Here is a 27620-nt window from a genome sequence, read left to right on the forward strand (position 1 = left end):
TTATTCAGATGTACCTTAAGTGTGTTGAATTTTATATGCTTCTCCTTGGTTTTACCTAGTTTATTTCATTGTTTAGAATTTTGTGTGATTTGGGAATCCTTAAACTCATGAAGTGAAATAGAAAGCTGAGATGCTGGGCACGTACGGAACGTTCCAGCAGTGTGGGTGAGAAAGGCTGGACGTGGCCTGTCTGGTGCGCTGCCTCATGACTGAAGGTGCAGCAGGCGTACCTGGCTGGGTACTGGGGAGGTGTTTTAAATCCTGTCTTGGCCACGTTTGGATGGGACAGTTGGGCACTCACGTCCTGTGCCTTGCCTTTCTCCAGCTCGGCCCCAGGAGGCTCCCGGGAGCGCCTGTCAGTACAATGCCGCCCCATGCGGTGCTCACCTTCCGGCGCCTGGGCTGCGCCTTGGCCTCCTGCCGGCTGGCGCCTGCGAGACACAGAGGAAGTGGTCTTCTGCACACAGCCCCAGCGGCCTGCTCGGACAGGAGCGCCCCGGTGTTCACCCGTGCCCTGGCCTTTGGGGACAGGATCGCCCTGGTTGACCGGCACGGCCGCCACACGTACAGGGAGCTTTATTCCCGCAGCCTTCGCCTGTCCCAGGAGATCTGCAGGCTCTGCGGGTGTGTCGGCGGGGACCTCCGGGAGGAGAGGGTCTCCTTCCTTTGCGCCAACGACGCCTCCTACGTCGTGGCCCAGTGGGCCTCATGGATGAGCGGCGGTGTGGCAGTCCCCCTCTACAGGAAGCATCCCGCGGCCCAGCTGGAGTATGTCATCTGCGACTCCCAGAGCTCTGTGGTCCTTGCCAGCCAGGAGTACCTGGAGCTCCTGAGCCCGGTGGTCAGGAAGCTGGGGCTCCCGCTGCTGCCGCTCACACCAGCCATCTACACTGGAGCAGTAGAGGAACCCGCAGAGGTCCCGGTCCCAGAGCAGGGATGGAGGAACAAGGGCGCCATGATCATCTACACCAGTGGGACCACGGGGAGGCCCAAGGGCGTGCTGAGCACGCACCAAAACATCAGGGCTGTGGTGAGTGCCGCCTGGCGCCGTGATGGTTTCGGTGACTGCACAGCACTCCGGGTGGGCTCCGGGCCAGAAGCACATCTTTTCATTCGCTTTTCTGTGGAGTCGTTCACAGTTGTCACCATCCTCCAGACCCGTGTGAGATACACGGACGCAGGCCCGCAGGATGTGGCCGCTGGCCTCACTGGCCACGCAGGACGGCTCCAGGAGCGTCCAGGTGTAGAGGGATTGAGGTGCCACCGAGTGACCCTGCCAGGACCATGCGGCATGAGGTCAGAAGGGACCACTCACTGCCTGTGATGCTGAGGGGCTTTTCAGAGGCCAGCCACGTGTTAGGATGCGTGGTCAGGACCCCCCATACACCCGGGTCTTACTCGTTTTTTGTGTGTCCTGTGACCTCAGTCACATCTTCACAGAACTTTCCAACCACATCACTTACCTGGCATTTGTACAGTGTCATAACGTCTCCTATGCACTTGAAGCAATCAAGTAAAAATGAAAACCAAAAGCCAGGAAGGGGAAGGCAGGAAGTGTACCCCACGGAGTCGTGGGCTGACGAGACGCCATGAGCACGCAGCAGGCTGGGCCCTGGGTGGCCTGCGCCGTCACTCCTGGAAGCAGCGCGCCTGTCGGGAGGGACGGGCTCCAGACTCCTCTGTCCTTGCTGAGGGGAGTGACACGCACATGTGCTTCTCCCTGGAGCCTGTGCAGGCAGCAGGCAGTGTCCTCCGTGAGATTGGACAGAGGATTCAGTGGGCCGTGCCTCACGCTGCTTCTCAGTAAGAGCTGAGGGTGTGCGCTGGAACCTGGCCTGGGTTCTGTCCCGGCTGAGCAGGTGACGATAATTCACGAATCGGCAGAGCTCTGTGTGGGCAGTGCTGTCAGCTGAGCCAGTGGTTGGGCTGGGAGTCGATTCCAGCCTGAATGGCTCTGGGTCCCTGAGTCCCAGGCTTGGGCAGGGGCGGAGCTCTGTCGGCCTGGTGTCTGCAGAGCCACTCCCCGACCTTCTAAATTCCCTAAAGCCTCTGGCTGTGTGTGGCGCTGTCCTCTGTCCCCAGGGTAAGTGAGTGACCCAGCAGATCTGCTGTGGTTTTGTCGTCATCTTGAGAGGCTGCTAAAGGGGAGCAACAAAGAGCCAGCCTTCTCCTTCCCCTTCCTCAGCGGGGAGGCCCAGAGCTCCTGTCCCTGAGCCCGAGGTCTGTGTGTGCTGTTGCGGGCCACAGTCTTGCTCCTGCTCTCAGCTGTGCTCTCGTCCCCTGCAGGTGACCGGGCTGGTCCACAAGTGGGCATGGACCAAAGACGACGTGATCCTCCACGTGCTCCCACTGCACCACGTCCATGGTGTGGTCAACGCGCTGCTCTGTCCTCTCTGGGTGGGAGCCACCTGTGTGATGATGCCTGAGTTCAGCCCTCAGCAGGTGAGTTGGGGTCAGGGCTCTCGGTTGCACCCTCAGACTAGGCGCCTTTCCCCTGTCGGGGCCAGGGCTCTCGGCCGCGCCCTCAGACTAGGCGCCTTTCACTGGTTGGGGTCAGGGCTCTCGGCCGCGCCCTCAGACTAGGCGCCTTTCGCTGGTTGGGGTCAGGGCTCTCGGCCGCGCCCTCAGACTAGGCGCCTTTCGCTGGTTGGGGTCAGGGCTCTCGGCCGCGCCCTCAGACTAGGCGCCTTTCGCTGGTTGGGGTCAGGGCTCTCGGCCGCGCCCTCAGACTAGGCGCCTTTCGCTGGTTGGGGTCAGGGCTCTCGGCCGCGCCCTCAGACTAGGCGCCTTTTCCTGGTGTGCAGTCGCCCCTATCCACAGGGGACGTGCCGATGCCGAGACCCTGGGTAGCATGGAACCCTGTACCTACGATGCTTTTTGCTATACATACGTACCTATGATAAAGCTTAATTTATAAGTTAGGCGCAGTAAGAGGTTAACAATAACAGAACAGTTATAACCATGTACTGTAATCAAGTTATGTGAAAGTGCTCTCTCTCTTCAAAATACCTTCCGGTACTGTGCTCGTTTGTTGTGAGACTGCAGTGGGCCACGCGTCACTGAAACCGTGAATAGTGAGACTGGATGAGCGGAGGTGACTGTACAGGCCCTGCTGCCCACGAGCTCCTGCGGCTGCGGCGAATGCTCACGCGCTTGGTTTAAAATAATGCGAGTTTGTTCTTACATGCTTGGAGGCCAGGATTCTGAGACGAGTCTTGCGGAGCTGATGCTGGGTGTGGTAGGGCTGCTCCGTCAGGAGGCTCCAGGGCAAAGTCCGTTCCTGCCTCTTGCAGCTCTGGAGGCCGCCTGTGCCCTTGGCTCCAGCTGCTTCACGTCCAGCTCTGCTTCTGCAGGCACACGGCCTTCTCTCCGTAGTCAGGGCTCCCTCGGCTTCCCTTTGTGCAGCCTATGCGGATATTCCAAGATCATCTCCCATCTTGAGGTCCTTTGCTTCATCCACCTGCAGTTCCCACCACTGCGAGAGGTGACACATTCGGGGTGCAGGGCGTAGGGCGTGACCCCTTGAGCTATGATGTGGCCACTGTGGCAGCCCTCGGTTACTCCAGAGTACTGGCCCAGCTGGAGAGCTGCTTGCTGTGGAGGGTTACTTTGGAGTATTGGCCCAGCTGGAGGGCTGCTGTGGAGTCTCTGTCTCCACTCTCTGCATGGCTTCCTCTGTAGCGTCTCCCTTGGAGCAGGCAGGGAAGGAAGGACGCGGTGCTGGTCACACAGAGCGCTGGGGTGGGAGCAGTCATCGCTGAGCTGCTGCACGCAGCCTTGCCTGTGCAGGGCTGTCTCCAGGCAGATCAGGGATGCTGCTTTGGAGGGAAAGGACCTGGGCTCGAGGCGGGACCCTGTGCACAGCATCGGGCCTCGCCTGTCAGTTGGGGATGGCGGTGGCTTTTAGGCGTTGCTGTGGCCCTGTGTGCATTCTAGCTGACTGCAGGCGAGAGTCACTCACCAGGCTGCAGAGGGCATGAGGGGCAGGCCTTGAGCCCACAGGAAGGACACGGTGTGCGTATGTCACAGGTGTGGTGAAGCAGAGCCCTCCAGTGAGGCCATGGACGTTTACCAGCCTCTGCCTGTATAATGAATATGCCTTTTATTCACAGGAAAAAAGTTTAACACGTGAATGTAGGGAAAAGCCCTTAGGATTTGGGTCGTATCATGATGGTTGTCAGCACAGAAGAGCCCATCTCTGAGGCCAGATGCCTGGGACTGGGCTCTTGGTCTGTGCGGGGTTGTTCTGCGGGGCAGACGTCCAGACGTCCCGGCCAGCAGAGGCACAGCCCTAAAGCCCAGAGCACAGCAGCCACCAGTGGCCGGCCCCACACTCACCGCTCTTGCCAGGACTCTTCCTGTCTGAAGTCTTTCTGGCCCCATCGAAGGCTGTGTGGAGCTCTGAGGCCTCTGACCGGGAGCTCAGGACCCAAACCCTAGTCAGGTGTGAATTTCGCCAGGAAGGGGTCCCTGCAAGCAGTCAGCCCCGCCCACCTTCCCTCTGCTTCTCCTGCCGCTGAGAGGCCCATCCTCTTCTCTGCGGGGCATCCAGCCCCACACGGTGGCTGGAGGTGGAGAGAAGGCAGCTTTTCTGGCCCTCCACCTCTCTGACCTTCAGTCTCATCCCCGGAAAATAAGGGTGGAGGCCGGCTCACAGTGGGCACAAACTCGGAAAAGAGAAGGGGCTCTTCTCTAGCCTCCACTGGAGGGAAGGTCTCACAAGAGAAGCCAGTATGTAGATCAGCTTTCTACGAGCAAGTGAGCCTGTTTCTTCACAGATGATAACGTTGGGCTTTAGAGACAGACCTCTTTAAAATCTAGCAGTTACTACCGTGCCAAAGAGAGGTGGCTGCCAGCACACTTGCGTCATCAGCCGTCAGCGCCCTCCACTGCTCTTCAGGACGCCTGTAGCCACAGAGCCTCCCTGAGGGCCCGTCGCCAGGGTCACCCCCTGAAGAGCCTCCCTGAGGGTCCCGTCGCCAGGGTCACCCCCTGAAGAGCCTCCCTGAGGGCCCCGTCGCCAGGGTCACCCCCTGAGGAGCCTCCCTGAGGGCCCCGTCGCCAGGGTCACCTCCTGAAGAGCCTCCCTGAGGGCCCCGTCGCCAGGGTCACCTCCTGAAGAGCCTCCCTGAGGGCCCCGTCGCCAGGGTCACCTCCTGAAGAGCCTCCCTGAGGGCCCCGTCGCCAGGGTCACCTCCTGAAGAGCCTCCCTGAGGGCCCCGTCGCCAGGGTCACCCCCTGAAGAGCCTCCCTGAGGGCCCCGTCTCCCTGACACATTCCACATTCTTGTTGGCTTCAGTCCTTATTTTTCACAGACATCTCAGCCCTGACCCCAGCTGCGACACAGCAGTCTGTTAAGATGGCAGACACTGCGGCTGCCTCATCTGCGTGGTCCATCCCGGAGACATCTGCCTGGCGCTCTGCTCCAGGCCTTCCTGGCTCCCCTGGTAGGGATCTGGCTCAGTGACCCGACCCTCCTTGCGGCTCGCTCTGGGGTGCGCCCTGCATGGACACAGCTGTCCTTGGTGAACGTCTGCTGAGTCAAAGTGGTTTTGCTGCAGTGAGTTCCCCGTGAGTGCACTGTGTGGGTGGTGCAGCGCCTGGTGTGTAGGGAACTTCCATGCCTTTGCTGTGTCTCTGGGGGCTCCTCTGACGGGACAGCTCCCTCCTCTCCGCCTTGAGCTCCTCCTTTCCTTTGGCGGTCAGCTCTGTCCAGGGTGTCGGTTTCTGTGCCTGTGACTGGGCCCCCTCAACCTGCCCCACCTTGGCCTCTGCTCCTTGGCAGCCTGGCCCTGAACCTCTGTTGGGGGCTGCCCGGGCGCTGACGGTGGCTGGTCTACCATGGTCACTTGGGCAGAGGCAGCAACAGCCATTGCCGTGGACCGTGCCAGGGCGAGATGCAGCTGGCAGGGGCAGAGGCAGAACATGTCCCAGGGAGCTGAGGGCAGGTTGGTTCCATCGTCCCAGAGGGCAGGTTGGTTCCATCCTCCCAAGTAAAGAGTGTGTTACCCTCAGGGCGAGAGGCAGGTGGGTGCGGGCGCTGGCGCAGGCCAGCTGTCAAGGATCTGGGCTTTCTGGTCTTGCTGCTTCTCCAGCACTGCATGAATGACACCACCTGGCCCTTTCCAGTGCCCACAGGCACACGGCTTGGGAGCTGCTGCTGCGGCGTCTCTGCCCAGGGGCATCTGCCAGGGGGTCCCTGCCTTGGGGTCTGTGTCCCAAGGGCGTCTGCCCAGGGATTTCTGCTCCGAGAGTGTCTACCCTGGGGTCTCTGCCTGGGGATCTGCTGTCATCTTCCAGACACTGCAGACTGGCTCTTTAATGGACACGGGAAAGCCTCAGACTTTCCACAGACACAGGAAAACCTCAGACCTTCACCGTTTTTGACACTTACTTGAGATTTTTCTCTAAACTATGCTGTGAAAACTTAATTTTTTTTTTTTTTGAGATGGAGTCTCGCACTGTTAGCCGGGCTGGAGTGCAATGGCACGATCTCGGCTCACTGCAACCTCCGCCTCCTGGGTTCAAGCGATTCTCCTGCCTCAGCCTCCTGAGTAGCTGGGATCACAGGCACCTGCCACCACAGCCAGCTAATTTTTTGTATTTTTAGTAGAGACGGGGTTTCACTATGTTGGCCAGGCTGGTCTAGAACTCCGGACCTCATGATCCACCTGCCTCAGCCTCCCAAAGTGCTGGGATTACAGACGTAAGCCACTATGCCCAGCTGAAAACTTAATATTTAAACAAATTTGATGCTGTGGCTACAAAGGATTGCAACTCTTTTCCATAAACTCCAAGTTTCAGGGTTTTCCAACTTTAGGAATTTCTATGTGTAAAATCCAGCTGTCAGCGTTATTGAACTTTGGGGTTTTGTCTAAGATTGTGTTGAAGAATGTGTAGGATACAAGTGTGGGGTGACCAGACACCTGCGGTGGTGCTGAACAATCTCAGACGCGGTGTCTTCAAGTCATCCTGCACAGAGGGCCGTGGGTGTCAGTGCCTGCAGGTGACGGATGGGGTTGGGGGAGAGGAGGAGGATGCCGGAAGATGGATGTGCAGCCACAGCCTCTGGAGATCAAAGTCACCACTGACGAGACAGCCAGAGGCTCAGATCAGTCACTCATCTCCAACAGCACTGCCCTGGCCGACTTCCTCAGGATCGCAGCATGGACTCAGGAGGGCTGCCATCTGGCAGGGTCTGTGCTGTGGCAGCTCAGGTTAGAGCAACAGGCCTGCTCCTGCCGCCTCAGAAGCACTTGCTAGTTAGTCAAATGTTATGGTGCCCTTCAGGGGGCCTCCAGGTCTTTCAGGTCTTGGAAGTGCGGCAACACATTGGGATGTGCTGGAGGAAGAAGGTCACCCTCGGCTCTCAGTGCCCTTCTTTAGGGCAGCAGCTGCCCTCTGAAGATTTGGATGAATTCCAAGAAAGACCGTCCTTCGTGTCTTTCACCTCCGCGCCTGCTCCGTGCCCCTCAGCCTTGTCCCGTTGCGTGCATGCTGTCCCCGCCTCAGCACCATCCTGCTACACGCGTGCTCTCCCCGCCTCAGCACCATCCTGCTACACGCGTGCTCTCCCCGCCTCAGCACCATCCTGCTACACGCGTGCTCTCCCCGCCTCAGCACCATCCTGCTACACGCATGCTGTCCCCACCTCAGCACCATCCTGCTACACGTGTGCTCTCCCCGCCTCGGCACCATCCTGCTACACGCGTGCTCTCCCCGCCTCAGCACCATCCTGCTACACGCATGCTGTCCCCACCTCAGCACCATCCTGCTACACGTGTGCTCTCCCCGCCTCGGCACCATCCTGCTACACGCGTGCTCTCCCCGCCTCAGCACCATCCTGCTACACGCGTGCTCCGTTTTCCGTGCCTCAGTGTCACGTTTGTGTTTCTGGTTCACTGTGCTGTTGATCTGTGTGTTGCATCAAATGCAGTTTTTTCTTTTTACGTTGCTGTGTTGTATTTCCTGGTGTGCAGAAGCCACAGTGCGCTTATCCATTCTGCTCTTGAAGGACTTGAGATTGTTTTCAGTTTACGGCTATTAGAAGTCAAGGTTGCTATGAACATTCTCACACAGATGTCCCTGTGGACATTTTCCTTGGATCTGCACCTCCCAGTGCCGGCTCACAGGCTAAACGTATGTTTCATTTTAGTGGAAACTGCGGAAGAGTTCTCAAACGTGGCTGCATGTTTCACACACCCCAGCCCCAAATGTGGCTGCATGTTTCATACGCCCCCAGCCCCATTCTGCTGGTACCAATTTACTGTATTAGTCCGTGTGCAGACTACTGATAAAGACATACCCAAGACAGGGAAGAAAAAGAGGTTTAATTGGACTCACAGTTCCACATGGCTGGGGAGGCCTCAGAATCGTGGTGGGAGGCAAAAGGCACTTCTTACGTGGCGGTGGCAAGAGAAAATGAGGAAGAAGCAAAAGCGGAAACCCTTGATAAACCCATCAGATCTCATGAGACTTATTCACTATCATGAGAATAGCACAGGAAAGACCGGCCCCCATAATTCAATTACCTCCCCCTGGGCACCTCCCACAACACGTGGGAATTCTGGGAGATACAGTTCAAGTTGAGATTTGGGTGGGGACACCATCAAACCATATCAGGAGTCCTTAAGTTTGTTAAATTCCCCACATGTCTCCTCTTCTGGTGCCTTCATCTGTCCCTACAGAGGTTCTCCGCGAAGCACTGTGCTTCCCCCAACTCGTTTCCCTTCAGCCTGGAGAACTTCTTTTCGATAGTTCTTGTAGTGCAGCTTTGCTGACAACAAATCCCTCAATTTTGTTTCACTGAAAATGTTTTTATTCCACCTTCCCTTTTCAAAAACAGCTCTATCGAGATACAGTTCACACACCGCAAAATTCATTATTGTAAATTTTGAATTAAGTAGCCATTACCTCAAACCAGTGTCCATTTCCCCCCATTCCCAGCCCCTGGCAACCACGAATCTGCTTTCTGCCTCTAGGATTTCCTTGTTTGAGATGGCAGCGTGTGCAAATGGGGCGTGTCACACTCAGTCTTTTATTCCAGCTTCTTTCACTTGCAGGATGGTTCTGAGTTTCATCCATGTTCTACTGTGTGTATTAATAACCTGTTCCTGAATACTACTTCATCATATGGATATACCACATTTTCCTCATCCATTCACCTGGACATACCACATTTTCCTCATCCATTCACCATCTGATGGGCATTTGGACTGTTTCAGTTTGGAGCTATTATGAATAATGCTGCTATGAACATTTACATATAAATCTCTGTAGACATTCTTTCATTCATCTTACATAGACACAGAGAGATAAAATTGATGGGTTGTATGGTGACTTTCTGTTTAATGTTTTAAGAAACTCAAACTGGCCGGGCACGGTGGCTCACACCTGAAATCCTAGCACTTTGGGAGGCCGAGGCAGGTGGATCACTTGAGGTCAGGAGTTTGAGACCAGCCTGACCAACAGGGTGAAACCCTGTCTATACTAAAAATACAAAATTAGCCAGGCACCGTGGTTCACACCTGTAATCCCAGCTACTCGGGAGGCTGAGGTAGGAGAATTGCTTGAACCCAGGGGGCGGCGATTGCAGTGAGCCAAGATCACACCACTGCACTCCAGCCTGGGCAACAGAGCAAGACTGTCTCAAAAAAAAAAAAAAGAAAAGAAAAGAAACTGGCAAACTGTTTTCCAAAATGGCTGTGTTGCTGTACGTTCTCATCAGCAGCGTATGAGAGTTTTCATTTCTTTACGTCCTGCCAACACTTGTCACTGGCTTCAGTTTGCGTTTCCCTAATGACTACTGATGTTAAGCTTTTTTTTTTTTTTTTTTTTTTTTTTGAGATGGAGTCTCACTCTGTCGCTCAGGCTGGAGTGCAGTGGCTCAGTCTCGGCTCACTGCAATCTCCGCCTCCTGGGTTCAAGCGCTTCTCCTGCCTCAGCCATCTCAGCAGCTGGGATTACAGGCGCACAGCTCCAGGTCCAGCTAATTTTTTGTATTTTTATAGAGACCAGGTTTCACCGTGTTGGCCAGCCTGGTCTTGAACTCCTGACCTCAAGTAACCTGCCTGCCTCAGCCTCCCAAAATGCTGTGATTATAGGCATGAGCCGCCGCACCCGGCCAGAGCATTTTTTGTGTTTATTTTTACTTTTTTCCTTTTAAATTATTTTTGCAGAAACAGAGCCTGCCTATGTTGCCCAGGCTGGCCTCACACTCCTGAGCTCAAGGGATCCTCCCGCCTCAGCCTCCCAAAGTGCCGGGATTACGGGCATGAGCACTGCACCCAGTGCTGTTTTTTATGTTCTTGTTTGCATCCATATGTAATCTTTGGTGAACTGTCTAATGAAATCTTTGGCCATTTTTAAATTGGGCTGTTTGTCTTCTTACTGAGTTGTAAGAGTTCTCTGTGTATTCTGGATACGAGTCTCTTTTCAGATGTACGGTTTACAAATATTTCCTCCAACTGCAGCTTGTCTTTTTATTTTCTTAATGTGTCTTTTGGAGCACACATTAATTTTGATGAAATTCATTTTATAAAAAAAATTTTAAAAATAAATTCATTTTATCAATTTTTAAACTTTATAGATTGTGCTTTTGGTATCCCATCTGAGAAGTCTTTGCCAAACCACAGGTCATGTCATGAAGATATTTGCTTTTGTTTTTTCTTAGAAGTTTTCTAGTTTTAGCTCATACGTGGAGGTTTCTGACCCACTTTGGGTTAATTTTGCATATGGTGTGAGGTAGGGTCTAGGAGTCACCTTCTGCATGGAGATATTCAGTGTGTCAGTGCCATTTGTGAGAAAGATTATCCTTTTGTCCTTTCCCCTTTTGGGGACTTGGCTTCTTTGCCAAGAATCACTTGACCAGATATCTATGCATTGGTTTATTTCTGGACTCTCCATTGTGTTTTGTGGGTCTCTTGTCTAATCTTACACAGCATCACACTGTGTTCATTACTTCTGGTTTACGTCAGTTTTGGAGTTGGGAACTGTGTGTTCTCACCTTTAATCTGCCTTTTGAAATTTATTTTGGATCTTCTGGGTCCTTTGCCTTTTCGTGTAAAACGTAGGATAAGTGTATCAATTTCTGCAAAATAAAGCTTGCTGGAATTTTGGGAAGATTGCTTTGAAGCTGGAGCTCAGTGTGGGAAGAACTGCCACCTTCACAACATGGAGTGTTCCCGTCTGCGAGCCTGGCCTCTCTCCACCCACTTATCTGTTCCCCTCCCTCCCTCGATGGCAGTGTTGTGGGTGCTGCTCCGCCGTGCTGCTGTCTCCCACACTCTGGTCGCCTGTGTCTTTGCTTTCCCGTCTGTGGGTCAGCCTAGATCACGCCCGTTGACTGTGTCTGACTTTTTTCCTCTTTTCTGCTACGTCTTGTTTGTTATTAGGTCTATTGAATGAATTCATTTTGGATCTTGTGTTTTTCAGTTTTATGATTTTTTGCAGTTCCACTTCTCTTTGCAATTCTCCATCTTCCCCACGATGTTCATCTTTTCTTTAAATTCCTTAATCTACTTACTGCAGTGATTTGAAGGGCCTTGTCTGGCGATTCGGACGTTTGGATTTCCTGAGACTTCTTCCCTTCAGTTGGGGATCACATCTTTGTGTCCTTACATGCTTTGTGACTTTGAAGGGTTCCAGTCTTTGTCTTTGAAAGAATGATATTATTTCTTCCCCGGAGATTCCTGCCTTTCTCTGCCAGGCAGCTGCGGTGAGGCACTCGTCACTGCAGTCCAGTGAGGAGATGAGATGGGCTGGGGCTGGACTGTAGCATCGGCATCCGTCGACCCCAGTTTCAACGCCGTGTGGGCGAGATCTGTCCTGTGTGTCCTGGGCCTCCCTTAGGTGCTGACCCCACAGCACAAAGAGTGCCCTCCCTCCGCCACACCCTTCGGTGCTCCGTGTGGAACACCGTGGGTAGAGAGGGCCACGGAAGGAATGCGGCTCACCAGCTCTTCCTGAAGCTTTATGGGCGACGCGAGAACCCGCTAACGAGTGAGGAACTTAAAACATATTTATATGTAAGCAAGAAATGTTTATTATGGAGTAAAATATAAAATTCACATGACTCTTTTAAATAAAAGACTTCACCCGTTCACTAGTCACTGCATGCCTGTCCATACTGGGAAGCATGCTGACTGCAGGTCTGCGGGCAGCCGGGCCCTCCTGCCAGCTTCCCCGAGGTGTACATCCGCCCTCTCTGTGTAGCTGGAAGATCCTGACCACTCACGTCTCTCCAGGCCACAGATCCCGAAGCCCTTTTCTAGCTCTGTTCACGATTGCTCTTCCCCTCACAGGCCAGACGCAGCTGTCCCGCGCAACATGGCTTCTGTGGGAAGGGGTCAGAGTTTGAGGCACCCCTTTTAGACGGGAGGCGCTGCAGACTCTTGAATGTGAACCATGAGAACGCTGTGCCTGGAGCCAGGAGCTTCCGCCACGGGCCCCAGTGCCTGCTCATCTTCCCACCGAGTGCTTCCTTTCCTCCGCCGCCGTGGGTCTCTGCCTGCTCATCTTCCTACCGAGTGCTTCCTTTCGTTCGTAGGTTTGGGAAAAGTTCTTAAGTTCTGAAACGCCGCGGATCAATGTCTTTATGGCAGTGCCTACAATATACACCAAGCTGATGGAGTACTACGACAGGCATTTTACCCAGCCGCACGCCCAGGATTTCTTGCGTGCAGTTTGTGAAGAAAAAATTAGGTAAGTGAAAAGAGCCCACTTTCTCGTTCAGAAAGTCTTAAAGATCAACAGATACGACTTATTTCTAATAAATCACTCCTACTAAGTTGTGGGAAACAGTGCTTTCCATTTCCTTTCAATGTTCCCTCTCTCTCTACCCGTCTCCGTCTCTACCTCTCTAACTGTCTCTCTCTCTCTCTACCCGTCTGTATGTATATCTGTAATCTCTTCCACGTCGATAGCTGCCTGGATTCTGTATCGCTCTCTCTGTCACACTCTGTCTCTCTATCTCTCTCTGTCTCTCTTTGTCTCTCTCTCTCCATCTCTCCATCTATCTGTCTTCTCTGTCTCTCTTGTCAGACTCTCCATCTCTGTCTTCTCTCTGTTTCTCTCCATCGCTCTTCATCTATCTCTCCGTCTGTCTCTCTGTCTTCTCTTTCTCTATCTCTCCTGTCTCTCCATCTGTCTCTATCTCTCCATCTCTCTTTGTCTCCGTCTGTCTGTCTGCTCTCTCTCCTGTCCATCTCTCTCTCTGTCATGGCGTCTGAAGGACAAGGGTGAGGACAGTGAGCTGACCCGCTTGCTCCTGCTTCGTCTGCCCACATGTCCCACGGCGCCTGCCTCTACTATGCAGTCTCTCTGCCTTCGTGGGCAGCCCTGTGAGGCCTCCTGCCTGGGGCACGTTCTGCTGCTTTTCCTCTCAGCCCCGCTCCTCCCCTCCTAGCTCCCTGGATAAACCCCTCCCTCCCAGGACAAGCTGGTCTTTTGGGCCACCCAGGGGCCTGTTTGCTCTGCACTCTCCCATGAACCTGCAGGCGTGGGAACGTTTCTTTTCCCTCGTGGCTGTTGAGGTGTGGTTCACTAACTGGAAACGCACACGTGTGGCTCAGTGAGTCTTCACACGCATCACAGGCCCGCACCCCCAGCAGAGTCGTGGGTGGAGTATTTTTTCTTTTTGCGAGAGGGAGGGGTGGCGTGGAGGGTGCACTGCAGGAACTGAAGGCTCCACTGCCATCCAGTTTCCAGTGGGATGTGTGTGTCTGTGGCTGCCGAGCGCTCCTCCCAGTCCCCAGGAAGTGCACAGGGAAGCGGCACCTTTGTTCCTGGAGAGAATTCCAGGTTGTCCAAGGCACATGTCTGAACCGCTTCGCTCTCTTTGCTGTTCCCTTGCCCCTTTTCTGTGAGGCCACCGGAGCCCATGGTTTTGCTGCTCCTACTGCTGGGATACCCTGGGGCTGGGCAGGCCCCGAGCTGAGCAGGGTGAGCACAACGTTTTACCAAATCTAAGGAACCGAGGGCAAGAACGAGGTCAGTGAAGGAGAGGATCAGGTGATTTCTGGGGTGACAGAGGCAATGAGACCTCGGCCATCTGGATCTCCCAGCGGGGGTCTTGTCAGTGGTGCCTCCTCGTAAAGCAGGGGCAGCAGCAGGGACCACTCCGCTCAAACCGCAAACAAAAGCGCCTTCCCTACTGCCCGTGAGGCTGCGGGAAATGCTGTGTGAGAGCGCGGGGACTCGGAGTTCTCAGGGCCCGTGTTCTCCTGCCAAGCCTGAGCTGACCCTGTGAGCCAAGATGGCTGTAGTTCTGCGGGTGGTTCTGAGCCCCTTGGGTGTGCCCGGCCCCACCACTTGGGTGCCGCGGCCATTCACCCATGTCCGCATTCTGCTGCAGAGCCTGCAAGCTGAGCCGGCTGTAGTCCCCGGATGTGCCTGGCCGCAGCCTGCAGCGCCGTGGCTGTTCACCCGTGATCAGCTCCGTGGTCGGCAGCTGCACGGTCACTGCTGTTCTTGAGCGTGGTTGTGAACAGCGCGGGAACTTTGCAGGGGACACCGCGGACCCTAAGCACATTGTTTACCCTCATTAGCTGTTGGACCTGCTTCTTTCTAAAATATACCCAACAGATCGTTTTCAAAAAACAAAGTCATGCCGTAGCACAGACTGCAGCGTTGGTCCCGGGTGTCGCACAGCGGTGCTGTACCCACGGCCTGGGGCTCCTGCACTCGTGAAGGAGCTGCCACTTTTGCAAGCAAGGGCCGCGTCCTGAGGGGCTAAACCTGCCGCCTTTGCACGCGACAGCCACGTCCCAAGGGGCTAAACCTGCCTTTGGTTGTGCCGCGTAGGCTGATGGTCTCAGGCTCAGCTGCCCTGCCCCTCCCAGTGCTGGAGAAGTGGAAGAACATCACGGGCCACACCCTGCTGGAGCGGTATGGCATGACCGAGATCGGCATGGCTCTGTCCGGGCCCCTGACCACCGCCGCGCGCCTGCCAGGTACGAGCACTTCCCGCAGCTGTGTTCCTCTTCCACTGTGCCCTGAGCCCCCCAAGGTGGGCCAGTCTCGAACCACCCACATTCGGACTGAAGGGCGGCATGGAGGATGCTCCCCCGTGGGACAGGCCACTCGGCCAGGAGAGCACTCAGGATGCACTGCGACCTGTGCCCTCTGGGTAGATCAGCCTTCTCCCAAGTCTCAGTCGGGTGGATGCGGGAGGTGTCTGTGCTGGCCCCTGGCTGGATGACTGGGGAGACAATGGGAAGAACAGCAATGCCTGGAATGCAGGCGTCAGTGCACGTCTCAGAGGAAGGCGGGGGGCCATGCTGTTGGCTCCAGACCACGTCAGCGGTGGTGGCAGCCTCCGTCTGTCTGGAGTCTGGGTGCCGCACAGCGCCAGCAGCAGTGCCAGGAGAGGTGGGTGTGGTGGGCAGGGTGGGATGAGTCAAGCACCTGTCTTCTCTAGATGTGGGCTCCTGATACCGGGCCCCTCTTGTCCAGCCTTCCCTAACACATCCCATTCTGACTTTCATCTGACCCAACCCTTTGAGCCCTGGGTCCTCCGCTGGGACTTCTGGGAACAGAGCCCACAGCTGGGGGCCACCCTGCTTCTTTCTGCGCAGCCCTTCCAGTCTGTCTAGAGTAGAAGAGAGGTCTCAGTGCAGACTTAAAGTGAGACCATCCCACACATCTGTCTGTGCAGCTGCTTACCTGCAGACCCAGTAAAAATTCACCCCTCTGGCGTGCAGCTCTGTGTGTCTTAAGAAACATCATCACAGTCAAAATAGAGAAGGGTTCCTCGCCTCAGAAACTCCCTTCCTAGTGCTCAGCACCTCCTCCACCCCCGAGGCCTGGCCCCTTGTTCCTGTTTCTCTTCTTGTGGTTTTGCTTTTTCTGGGAGGTCACGTGGCTAAATCCTGCAGGACGTGGCCTCTGAGCCTGTCTGCTTCCGCCCGGCTTCCGCCCGCAGTCAACTGCCTGTGCTGTGTGCATCAGAGTTTGCGCCTTGCCCTGCTGAGTGGCATCCATGGTGCTTCCGCCCGCAGTCGCCTGTGCTGTGCATGTCAGAGCTTGCGCCTTTCCCTGCTGAGTGGCATCCGTGGTGCTTCCGCCCATAGTCGCCCGTGCTGTGCGCGTCAGAGCTCGCGCCTTTCCCTGCTGAGTGTCATCCGTGGTGCTTCCGCCTGTAGTCGCCTGTGCTATGCGCGTCAGAGCTCGCGCCTTTCCCTGCTGAGTGGCATCCGTGGTGTGGGTGCGGCACCGCTTGTGACCCTGTTTTAAGCAATGACACGTGAGATGTTATCAACATTTGTGTGCAGGTTTCTGTGCGAACGTGGTTTTTTATTTCACCTGGGCAGATACCTAGGAGAGAGATTGCTGTGTTGTCTGAAGCTTTCAAGCTGTTCTCCAGAGCGGCTGCACCATCCCCTTCCCCCTGCAATGGGTGGGAGGTCACGAGCACCTGCTGCTCCAGCGGGCGGTGGTGGTGTCTCGTTGAGTTCATGATTCTCTCATGATGGGTGGCGTTGAGCACCTCTTCCTGTTCGTGTCATTCCGTTTTCAACTGGGGCCTTTGTTTTCTTGAGTTTTGAGAGCTTTTAAAATTCGGGACCCAAGTGTCAGCTGTGCGATTTAAAATATCATCTCCCAGCTTGTGGTTTGTCTTCCCATTCACCTAACAGCGTCTTTAAAATCAGGAGTTTTAGGTTTTGGCCCAGTTTATCAATTTGTTTTGTGAATTGTCTGATGTCATATCTAATAAATCCTTCCGTAGCCCAAAGTCACAGAGAATAGTTTCAGCTCTTACGTTTGGGACCATGATCCATTTTGAGTTAATGTTTGTACATAGTGCGAGATACGGACCACAGTTCTTTTTTAGTGTGTGAATGTCTAACTTTTTGGCACTGTTCGTTGAAAAGACTCCCTTCTCCATCGAACAGCCCTTTGGATCTTTGTTGAAAGTCCGTCGACTCTTGAGGGGTCGGCTCCTGGGCTCTACTCTGTCCCATTGCTTTCCGTGTGCCCTTTGGCTCATTCCATGCCTGCTTGGTTCCTGGGACTCTAGGGTAAGCGTGGACATGGGGGTTCAGGCCCAGGCAGGGACCAGCTGGTGCCAGGCAGCGATACGGTGCTGGGGCCTGCAAGGTGAGTGTGAGGGCTGGCTGGCTGCTGGGCTGGGAGGAGGAGAGACTATAGGCTCAGGCCCCTTTGCTGGGCCTGGGGAGCCATGGGAGCTGTTAGGTGTATTCTGAGTGTAAAGTCTCGGTTTGGCTGGGGCATCCTGAGCAGAATGACAGGGCCGTGGCAGTGAGATCCTCAGCTGCCGTGCAGAGCTGCCAGTGGGGTGGCCGCACAGAGTGCAGTGCCTGCTGCAACAGTGCCCAGGGCAGGGGGCAGGTGGGGGCATGTTGTGAAAAGAAGTCAGTGTGAGTGATGAGAAATACATCCTAGTCTCAGACCCCAGGAAACCGCCGTCAGTGCTCGTGGCCCCTGCCCTGGGCCGGCTCGCGCGTTAGTCTCAGACCCCAGGAAACCGCCGTCAGTGCTCGTGGCCCCTGCCCTGGGCCGGCTCGCGCGTTAGTCTCAGACCCCAGGAAACCGCCGTCAGTGCTCGTGGCCCCTGCCCTGGGCCGGCTCGCGCGTTAGTCTCAGACCCCAGGAAACCGCCGTCAGTGCTCGTGGCCCCTGCCCTGGGCCGGCTCGCGCGTTAGTCTCAGACCCCAGGAAACCGCCGTCAGTGCTCGTGGCCCCTGCCCTGGGCCGGCTCGCGCGTTAGTCTCAGACCCCAGGAAACTGCCGTCAGTGCTCGTGGCCCCTGCCCTGGGCCGGCTCGCGCGTTAGTCTCAGACCCCAGGAAACCGCCGTCAGTGCTCGTGGCCCCTGCCCTGGGCCGGCTCGCGCGTTAGTCTCAGACCCCAGGAAACCGCCGTCAGTGCTCGTGGCCCCTGCCCTGGGCCGGCTCGCGCGTTAGTCTCAGACCCCAGGAAACCGCCGTCAGTGCTCGTGGCCCCTGCCCTGGGCCGGCTCGCGCGTTAGTCTCAGACCCCAGGAAACCTCCACCTCCGTCAGTGCTAGCGGCCCCTGCTCTGGGCTGACTCGCGCATCTCCACGATGGCTGCGGCACCAGCTGTTTCTTCGGTGGCTAAAGCTCTCTGGTGGAAATAAGATGGGGACATTGAAATCAAATGTGATTGGTCCGTTGAGTCTCTGTCCTTATTGTTGTCCTTCTTAGTAGGATGTGCTGGTTTTGTCCAGTGCCACCGGCCACAGTCACCATGTAATATGGACGGAATGAGCAAAGCCCGGCTCGCTGAGGCTGCAGGCTGCAGGCAAGTGAGGACTGAAAGGGTAACGGGCTCTGGGCTTTGTCCTCTCTTTGTTCCGGACATGTGAGCAGGACAAGTTCTGTGTATTCAGAATCTGTCTGCACAGTTTGTAGTTCATGATGACTGTTCATCCACAGCATTGCTTTGTGGGCGTCCTCTCTTTTGATCTTCTCGAAACAGCCCCTGCGATGGGGTCATATTTTGCACTCACACACAAGAACCCATGAGCCTGCCCACGGTCACGCAGCTGGTGAGTGATGCACTTCCCAGGAGCATGGTGGCCTCTTCGATGGCCCTCACTAGAGAAGATGGACAGTGCCTCCCTAGCCTTTTTTACTGGAACAGATACAAGGCTGAGAAGCTGAAATCAGGAGCAGCCCAGGGACCACTGTCTACACCGAGGGTGCCAGGAGCGGCCCAGGGACCACTGTCTACACCGAGGGAGTCATGAGCAGCCCAGGGACCACTGTCTACACTGAGGGCATCAGGAGCAGCCCAGGGACCGCTGTCTACACCGAGGGAGTCATGAGCAGCCCAGGGACCGCTGTCTACACCGAGGGAGTCATGAGCAGCCCAGGGACCACTGTCTACACCGAGGGAGTCAGGAGCAGCCCGGGGACTGCTGTCTACACCGAGGGTGTCAGGAGCAGCCCAGGGACCACTGTCTACACTGAGAGCGTCAGGAGCAGCCCAGGGACCGCCGTCCACACCAAGAGCGCCAAGGAGCAGCCCAAGGACCGCCTTCCACACCAAGAGCGCCAAGGAGCAGCCCAGGGACTGCCGTCCACACCGAGGGCGCCAAGGAGCAGATAGTAGCCCAGAGGCCCGGGGGAGGCTCACCTTCCCGACGCTGGAATCAGAACTCCTAGGCAAACAGGAAGGAGCCCCAGACAGATGGCACAGGGAGAGGAGTCCCCGGCTGAGGAGGGGGATCCAGAGACCCTGAAGCTTCAGGGTTATTGGGCAAGAAACCTGAGTGCACCAATCCCCGAGTCTTCAGCTACCGACGGCAGGTTCCCTCGGGCGCCAGGGACGCTCCCTCTTCTCTAAGGCAGAACCCACGGCAGGTTCCCTCGGGCGCCGGGGACGTTCCCTCTTCTCTAAGGCAGAGCAGGTTCCCTCGGGCGCCGGGGACACTCCCTCTTCTCTAAGGCAGAGCCCACGGCAGGTTCCCTCGGGCGCCGGGGACGCTCTCTCTTCTCTAAGGCAGAGCCTGACGGCAGGTTCCCTCGGGCGCCAGGGATGTTACCTCTTCTCTAAGGCAGAGCGTATGGCAGTTTCCCTGGGGCGCCGGGGACGCTCCCTCTTCTCTAAGGCAGAATCAAATATCTGTGATTTTATCCTTGCCTTTAAATCACCAGCAGTGTGAGTTCTTTGGTTTGGAAAAAAGTAAGTAAAGTCGCCTCAGCATTAAATCCAATATGCCCCACAAAAACTCCAAAATGCAGCCTCCTGAGCCATGTTTCTAGAGGGCACGGTGGAGGAGAGCCTTCCTCACTCTCAGGCTCTAACCCCCACCCTGGTGGCCGTGGCCTTGACCCTTGGGTCGGCTCCAGCCACAGGCTCTGAGCTCATGCTTGGCCTCGCTGCTCAGTGCACTGTCCGTGCTCAGGAGAGAGAGAGAGAAGCTGGGTGGAGGGTGAGCTCTGTCGTGTGTTATGGTTACGGGCCTGCTCCGTGCGGTTCCTGTGGAGGGAGATGAATAATTCATGGCCGACCACTGCTGGGCCTAGTCACACTCTAATTGGTGGTTGAGCTCAGAGGCACTCACGGCTCCTGGGCCGCTCTGTGGCATTGACAGGGAGCTCCAAGGCCTCATTGGCAGTTTCCGTTCCCTGGGTCCCAGTCCCCAGTCAGAGTTATCAGGGAGGGGCTGGCTGACAGCGATTTTAGAGGTGGGCTGTGGCAGGAAGGCAGTGCCCCCCACCTGCCTGCAGCTGCGCTCCCATCTACATTGGCCTTTGCGGGGCCAGCCTCTGTCCACTCTCTTGAGCTCTCATGTCCACACTGTCACATGCCCGGGGCACAGCGAGCGGCACCTGGAGTGTGGGGACCCCTCCCTGGAGCTCTCACGGGTGGCACCTGGAGTCTGGGGGCCCCTCCCTCAAGCTTTCATGGGTGGCACCTGGAGTGTGGGGGCCCCTCCCTCAAGCTCTCACGGGCGGCACCTGGAGTGTGGGGGCCACTGCTTGAGCTCTCATGGACAATACCACTGCTTGGCTGCTGCAGAATCCAGACACCATCCCAGAGCCTCTGCAGCCTCTGCAGATGGTGTGGGACGGCCACACGGCCTCCCCACCTGCGGCCCCCACCCCTACCCCAGCCGTGCCGTGTCCTTGCGCTGCGTCCCTGCCCCAGTAGAGGCATCACCAGGAAGAGGCGAGAGGCCGCCTGTGATGGTCCTCTTCTTATGAAACGCCCAGAACAGAAAAACCACGGACGCGGACAGCAGACCTGGTGCCAGGTCTGGGGAGGGAGGGTGTGGCGGTCGTGGGCTGTGCGGGAGTTCTGACTGGGGGGAGTGGGGGGCTGTGCAATGTGTGTGCGGAACACCGCCGTGCCGCGCACTGAAATGGGAAGTCATGTGTTACGCGGGTTTCACCCCCATTTAAAAATCTTCAGAAGCAAAACATAAAGGAGGAGAAAGGATGGAAGAAAGGGGGCTGAAGCTGGCCCCGCCACACCCCCCATAGTGGTGACATGGGTTTCTGACCAGAGTGGAGGTTCGGGGCGTCTGCATACCTGGAACCACAGAGAACTCCCGAGGTGACACTCTGCACACCACGCTAGCCCGGCTTCACCTGCAGGACCCCAGGTGTGGACAGGCCCAGCAGGATCAGCAAGACTGAGCCGGGCACCGACAGCCCCTCACCAAGCGTCTGGAGGCCGGGACGCCCCATGGATTGCAGAGTTCGCTGCACTGACCCTCGATGCTAACCCTTGAAGTGCCGGAAATCTCAGCGTGGACTCAGGCGTGATAAGCGTTCAGGCACTCCCCGACGCAGGCCAGGGCAAAGGCCTCATGCCCCAGGGTAGACAGGAAGTCCCACCTCTGCTCTGCCCCTAGGTCATGCCCGTGCTGACGCCACATCGCCAGGGCCGCACTCCATGAGCAGCCTCTGCCGTCCCACCAGCAACCTAAACCACAGACAGAGCGAGGCTGCGGCAGCCCTGCGTGTGCCGGCGGGACACGTCTCGCCACCTGGGCTCTGCCCCCACCCCGGCCAGTGTAAGATATGATTTTAGCCACGTTGAGACTGTGCAGGTGGGATGGATAAACTGAGCAAATCATGGGTGTCTAATAAATGAGCCAGTACAAAGTGTGGTCCACCTGCCATGCAGAGTTCAGGACAGCCCCTCCTGGGGACATAGGGCAGATCCTGCCTTAGCCCGCCGTGTGCCGGGCACACACAGGTCCCCTCATCGTGGACAGCCCCGGGGCCATCAGGGCAAGGCGCCAGCCCTCCCTGGCCAGCAAGTGTGTAAAAGTGGGAATGACACCAGAATCCGTGGGCAGCTGTGAGGCTTTGGGAAGTAACTGGGAAAGTGATGTATGAGGGGCCCAGGGCAGGCCAGGCCCAGCGTGCCACATGAGTGCCTGCTGTGCCACGTGGCCATCACTGTGGCATCGGCTGGGCCTGAGCACACCGTGCTTGCCAGCCACGTATCGTGTGGCTTTTCACCTGCTGGTACCTACACCATCTTCCCTCTGGGTCACGGGGCACGTCTCTCCCTCCACACAGGCTCCCGCACGTGGCACACAGGAGCTCAGCGGGATCCGAGCTCAATGTGTGCTTCTCTCCTCCAGGTTCCTCTCACTCCAGCCTCCCCTTCAGTGTTTCTCCTCTCCTGTAGGTTCCGTGGGGACCCCACTGCCTGGAGTACAGGTGCGCATTGTCTCAGAAAACCCACAGAGGGAAGGCTGCTCCTACACCATCCACGCAGAGGGAGACGAGAGGGGGACCAAGGTAAGCCACTCTGCTCTTGGCAGGTGGGCGGCCGTGTGTCCAGGCTAGGCCCCCCAGGGTGGTTACACTGGTGCATCTTTCCCCTGGAGGCAGACTCCCCTCCACGCAGGGGACCAGCCCCCTGGACACTGCAGGTGCTGGCTGGTGTTGCAAGGGCACCGGCTGGTGTTCTGGGCCCTGCCTGCTGCGTGTCCGTCTGCGTTCACAGAGCAGTGAGCAGAGGGAGCCCAGGGCGGAACGCCAAAGGGACTCACACCCGGGCACACAGCTCCTCCCAGGGGCCCTGTCCACGGGGACAGGCTGACGTGGGCCATGATGGCCTTGGCTAAGGGGAAGAGATAAAGAGCAGAGGCCGTTGTTGTTGATGGGAATCTGGTTAGAAATATGAACTGGCCTGACCCTGGCACCCGTCCTGAGGGGACGCTGACCACAGGCCCCCAGAGTAGGTGTGGGGAGATTCACGGGGCCCTGCACGCGGAGGTGGGCGCCTGTGCAGTGCTCTGTGGCTGCCTCCTTGTCTTGTGCGTTATTCTAAAGCTGACAAGGGTGAACAAGAACAAAGGACATTGTCTCATTTCTGTGAGGATTTTCACATGAGAGTCTGCTCATCACACGTGAACTCATCACAGAGAAAGGTTTAGGGATTATGGGGAAATGGAATCTTGATTTAAAAGGAAATTATTTTCTCTGAAGCCAGTATCCACACCGGATACCACACATGATTGACTGTGTTGCCCTGAGGTTTTCAAAGATCGAGGGATCCTGAGTCTCATCTCTGTGCATTTCCTTCTCTGTGACACCATCTTGGCCCTCACGGGCACGACTGAGCTCCCTATGCAGAGGCTGAGGGGCCGTGGGCCTTGCTCTCGTGAGTAAACAGCCACACGCCCTCCTTGTACCTTGGTTTCCACACATGACCACGTGAGGGTTGGAGCGATGGTCGTGGTTGGACGTTTTAGCTCCAGCAAACAAGTAGGACGTGGGTGGCTTTCAGTGTCATTAAATGACACTGAAAGGTGCAGTGGCCGCACCTTGTGTGGAGGGCCACACGGCGTGTCCCGCCTGGCCTGGGCCACCCGCAGTGGGCTGTTATCCCCCGTGGCCCTGAAGTGGGTATTCTGTTTCCCCACGGAAACCTCTCACCTGGGGCCACCTGCAGTGGCCGCACCTTGTGTGGAGGGCCGCACAGTGTGTCCCGCCTGGCCTGGGCCACCCGCAGTGGGCTGTTATCCCCGTGGCCCCCACTGTGGCCCCCACAGAGCCATGGGGCAACTTCCTGAAACCCACCTGGGTGGCTGCCCCTTGCTATACCCACCTCCCCTGCCCTCTGTAGGGCCCCAGCCCATGCTGTTGTCCTGACATGCCTCTCCTGGGATTCCTGCCTCTGCCCTGCTGGTACTAGGCTGCTGGCCACACCCCACATCTCAGGTTCCTGAATACACCGGCCCTTCCTGGCTCTCAAGTCTGTGCCCTGCAGTGCCCCTGCCCCCAACTCGAGGACCTCCCAGCTCAGCCAGTTCCAACCCTGTCTGCAGGGACGGGGCTCAGCCTGTGCCTGGGTTGGGGACACCATCTAGTCAGAAATGTCCCCAGCAGAGAGCAGAACGTGAGTGGCGTGTGGAGGAGTGAGACGCCCCGTGGCTGTGCAGCCCTCTCCAGGTGTCAGTCAGCTGACGCTCCTGCCTCTGAGCACCTGCTCTGCCGGAAATGGCAGAAATGTCGCCAGAGAAAGGGGCGGAGCGGGGGTGGGGAGCATTTCTGTCTTAAATTAAAACAAAACTTAACTGCTTCACACCTGCATTGGCTGCCGCGCCACCTGATTGCTCCTGCCTGAGTTTCTTTAATTATTTGTGTCTGCTGGTTTCTTCCCTGAAGCAGTCTTGAAATAGAAGCAGCAGCCTCAGCTACCTGGGCACCCCGACAGTCAGAGACACCGCACAGGGGCCTCTGCGACAGGCATGCAGGGAGACCCTGCAAGGTGAAGCCGCACAGATGCTCTGGGGCTGCTTAAATCTCAGTGTACGGGGGGTTTGCATCTGCTGACAGCAGGCCCGGGAACATTTCCAGTTCAGCCAAGGAGTCAGTGCAGCAGGTGGAGTACAGCTGCCCTGCGGGGCCTGGCTCCACCGGGGGCCGAGACCCCTCGTGGGGAGGAGCACAGCCTGAGGGCCTCAGGGTTTGTGCCCTCCGACACCTGAGATTCAGGGCTCCCAGAGGGGTGGGTGGGCACCCCAGGACAACCAGGTGATGGCATGGGCACTGTGAACTCTGAAAAGCCCCAGCATCAGGGACCTGCTGCTCTCTCATGTGAACGGACTCCCCACCCCACGCTCACACTCGCAGACGCACTTGGTACTTTCATCTGAGTCTCACGCAGTAGCCCTTCTCTCCACAGCATCCCAGAGCCTGAGGGTGCCCCTCACTACCACGGTCCCGGATCCACATGGCTCAAGTGAGGCTGTGGCCGACAGCTGGGCTGTCCGATCCACTCTTGTCTGGGCCGAGGCGTGGGTCCCGGCCGGCGTCCCTCCCCAGAAGGTCTCCCTCAGGACTAGTCATGAGAATGGCCATCCCTAGGCCTCTGGAGTGACTCATGACTGTTCCTGGGCAGATGATCAACCAGGCCTTCAGAGCTGAATTAAGAGGCTTGGTGTCATATTTGTCAGGAAACAGAAAGTACCCGCAGAAAGGAATGTGCCCTGTGGGGATGGGAGGACACCTTCCCAGGATCATCCCCGGGGCCAGAGTATCTGGACCCTCCCCAGGTGGCAGCTGGCCTGCCAGGCCCAGGGCTCAGCCTCCTCCATCACCTCGCTGAGGGGCTGGCTCCTACCACTCCCTCACATCCTGTGACATATCACAGGTATCACACGCACATGCAGTGTGCACACGGGTATCACACATACACGCAGTGTGCACACGGATAGCACACGTATGCATGGGTATCACATGCAGTGCACACAGGTATCACATGCACGCAGTGTGCACACTGGTATCACACACATGCAGTGCATGCACGGGTATCACACACATGCCTAGTGTGCGCATGGGTATCACACACATGCAGTGTGCACACAAGTATCACACACACATACACATTGTGTGTGCACAGCTGTTACACACATAAATACACACAGAAAAAAAGCCCTGATGGAAACCCCAAAGTCAATATGGCTGAGCTCCAGGCCGGACTCCCTGACGATGTCATAGGACGAGGGGGCGCGTGTGCACACTGCGTATATGTGTGTGTGAGACCCGTTTGCACACTGCATGTATGTGTGTGATACCCCTGTGCACACTGCATGTGTGGGTGATACCTGTGCGTGCGCTGCTCATGTGTGTGTTATCCGTGCGTGCACTGTGCGTATGTGTGTGATACCCGTGCGTACTCTGCGCATGTGTGATACCCGTGCACACACTGAGTGTATGTGTGTTACCTGTGCGCATGCTGCATGTATGTGTGTTACCCATCTGCTCACTGTATGTACGTGTGTGAGATACCCATGTGCACACTGTGTGTGTGATACCCATGCATGCACTGCATGTATGTGTGTGATACCTGTGCACATACCATGTGTGTGTGATAACTGCATGCAGTGCGTGTGTCACACATGCGCACACTGCATGTGTGTGTGATACCCATGTGCGCACTGCATATACTTGTGTGTTACCCGTGTGCAACACTGCATGTGTATGTGATACCCGTGCGCACACTGCATGTGTGTGTGTGATATTTGTTGAAAAGACTACCCTTTCTGCATTGCATTGCCATTGCCACTTTGCCAAAAATTAATTGGACATATTTGAGAGGGTCTACATATAGGTTATCTGTTCTGTTCCCTTGATCTATGTTTCCATTCCTCTACCGACACCACATTGTCTTGACTGTTGTGGTTTTATAGTAGGTCTTAACAATTGTAGTGTGATTTCACCAGCTTTATTCTTTCTCAGAGTTGTTTTGGTGCACATATTAATTTTAGAATTAGCTTGTCTAGCCAGGCCTGGTGGCTCACACCTGTAATCCCAACACTTTGGGAGGCCAACGTGGGCAGATCACCTGAGGTCAGGAGTTCAAGACCAGCCTGACCAATATGATGAAACCCGTCTCTACTAAAAATACAAAAATTAGCCAGGCATGGTAGTGGGTGCCTGTAATCCCAGCTACTTGGGAGGCTGAGGCAAGAGAATCACTTGAAACCAGAAGGCAGAGTTTGCAGTGAGCCAAGATCACGCCACTGCACTCCAGCGTGGGCAACAAGAGCAAAACTCTGTCTCAAAAAAAAAAAAAAAGAATTAGCTTGTCTATATCTACAAAAAGTTCTTTTGAGGTCTTGAATGGAAAGCCAGGTGTAGTGGCTCATGCCTGTATTCCCAGCATTTTGGGAGGCCAAGGCAGGCTAATCAACTTGAGACCAGGAGCTCAAGACCAGCCTGGCCAACATGGTAAAACCCTGTCTCTACTGAAAATACAGAGTTAGCCAGGTGTGGTGGCACACGCCTGTAATCCCAGCTACTCGGGAGGCTGAGTCACAAGAATTGTTTGAGCCTGGGAGGTGGAGGTTGAAGTGAGCCAAGACTGCACCACTGCCCTCCAGCCTGGGCAACAGAGTGAGACTGCCTCAAAAAAAAAAAAAAAGAGAGAGAGAGAGATGTTGATTGGAATTTAGCCATTCTGATCGGGGAGATCACTTGGGGGAGAATTAACAATTACTATGCTGAGTCTTCCAATCCATGAACATGGTATGTCTCTCCATTTACTTAGATCCGTGAACACGGTGTGTCTCTCCATTTACATAGATCCGTGAACACGGTGTGTCTCTCCGTTTACTTAGATCCGTGAACACAGTGTGCCTCTCCGTTTACTTAGATCCGTGAACCTGGTGTGTCTCTCCATTTACGTAGATCCGTGAACACGGTATATCTCTCCATTTACTTAGATCCGCAAACACGGTATAGCTCTCCATTTACATAGATCCGTGAACACGGTCTGTCTCTCCATTTACATAGATCCGTGAACACGGTCTGTCTCTCCATTTACTTAGATCCGTGAACATGGTATGTCTCTCCATTTACTTAGATCCGTGAACATGGTCTGTCTCTCCATTTACTTAGATCCGTGAACATGGTGTGTCTCTCCATTTACTTAGATATACTTTGGTTTCTTCTGTGTTGTATTCAGCATATAGATGCTGTACTTGTGTTAAATTTATACGTAAATGTTTCTTCTTTATTCCTCCTATTTCTTCTCCTCCTTTTCCTCTCCTTTTTAAACTATTGTAAGTATGGCAGGTGGGTATGGGGGGAGAGTTGTTTGTTTTTTTGAGACAGAATCTTGTCCTTTCGCCCAGGCTGGAGTGTAGTGGTACGATCTCAG

The 27620-nt window shown here is 55.8% G+C and overlaps 1 protein-coding gene across 36 annotated transcripts in view; it reads left to right on the forward strand.

Annotated features, from left to right (window-relative positions):
* ACSF3 (acyl-CoA synthetase family member 3) overlaps positions 1-27620 on the forward strand; it is a 71429-nt gene that overhangs the window by 12465 nt on the left and 31344 nt on the right. For 24 of the 36 annotated variants that reach the window (XR_010152694.1, XR_010152691.1, XR_010152697.1 and 21 more), the window contains 5 exons: positions 326-1030; positions 2287-2442; positions 12548-12702; positions 14803-14951; positions 22134-22246. Coding sequence is in view for 20 of the 36 variants with exons in the window: in XM_054669607.2 (XP_054525582.1) it covers positions 326-1030; positions 2287-2442; positions 12548-12702; positions 14803-14951; positions 22134-22246 (1278 nt within the window). In the remaining 16 variants the exon portion in view is untranslated. Of the gene's footprint in view, positions 1-325; positions 1031-2286; positions 2443-12547; positions 12703-14802; positions 14952-22133; positions 22247-22939; positions 23115-27620 lie in introns of those variants that run through there. The other 12 variants (XR_010152700.1, XR_010152698.1, XR_010152701.1 and 9 more) reach the window with 4 other exon arrangements.

The sequence above is a fragment of the Pan troglodytes genome, chromosome 18, assembly GCF_028858775.2.
Source record: "Pan troglodytes isolate AG18354 chromosome 18, NHGRI_mPanTro3-v2.0_pri, whole genome shotgun sequence".
NCBI lineage: Eukaryota > Metazoa > Chordata > Mammalia > Primates > Hominidae > Pan > Pan troglodytes.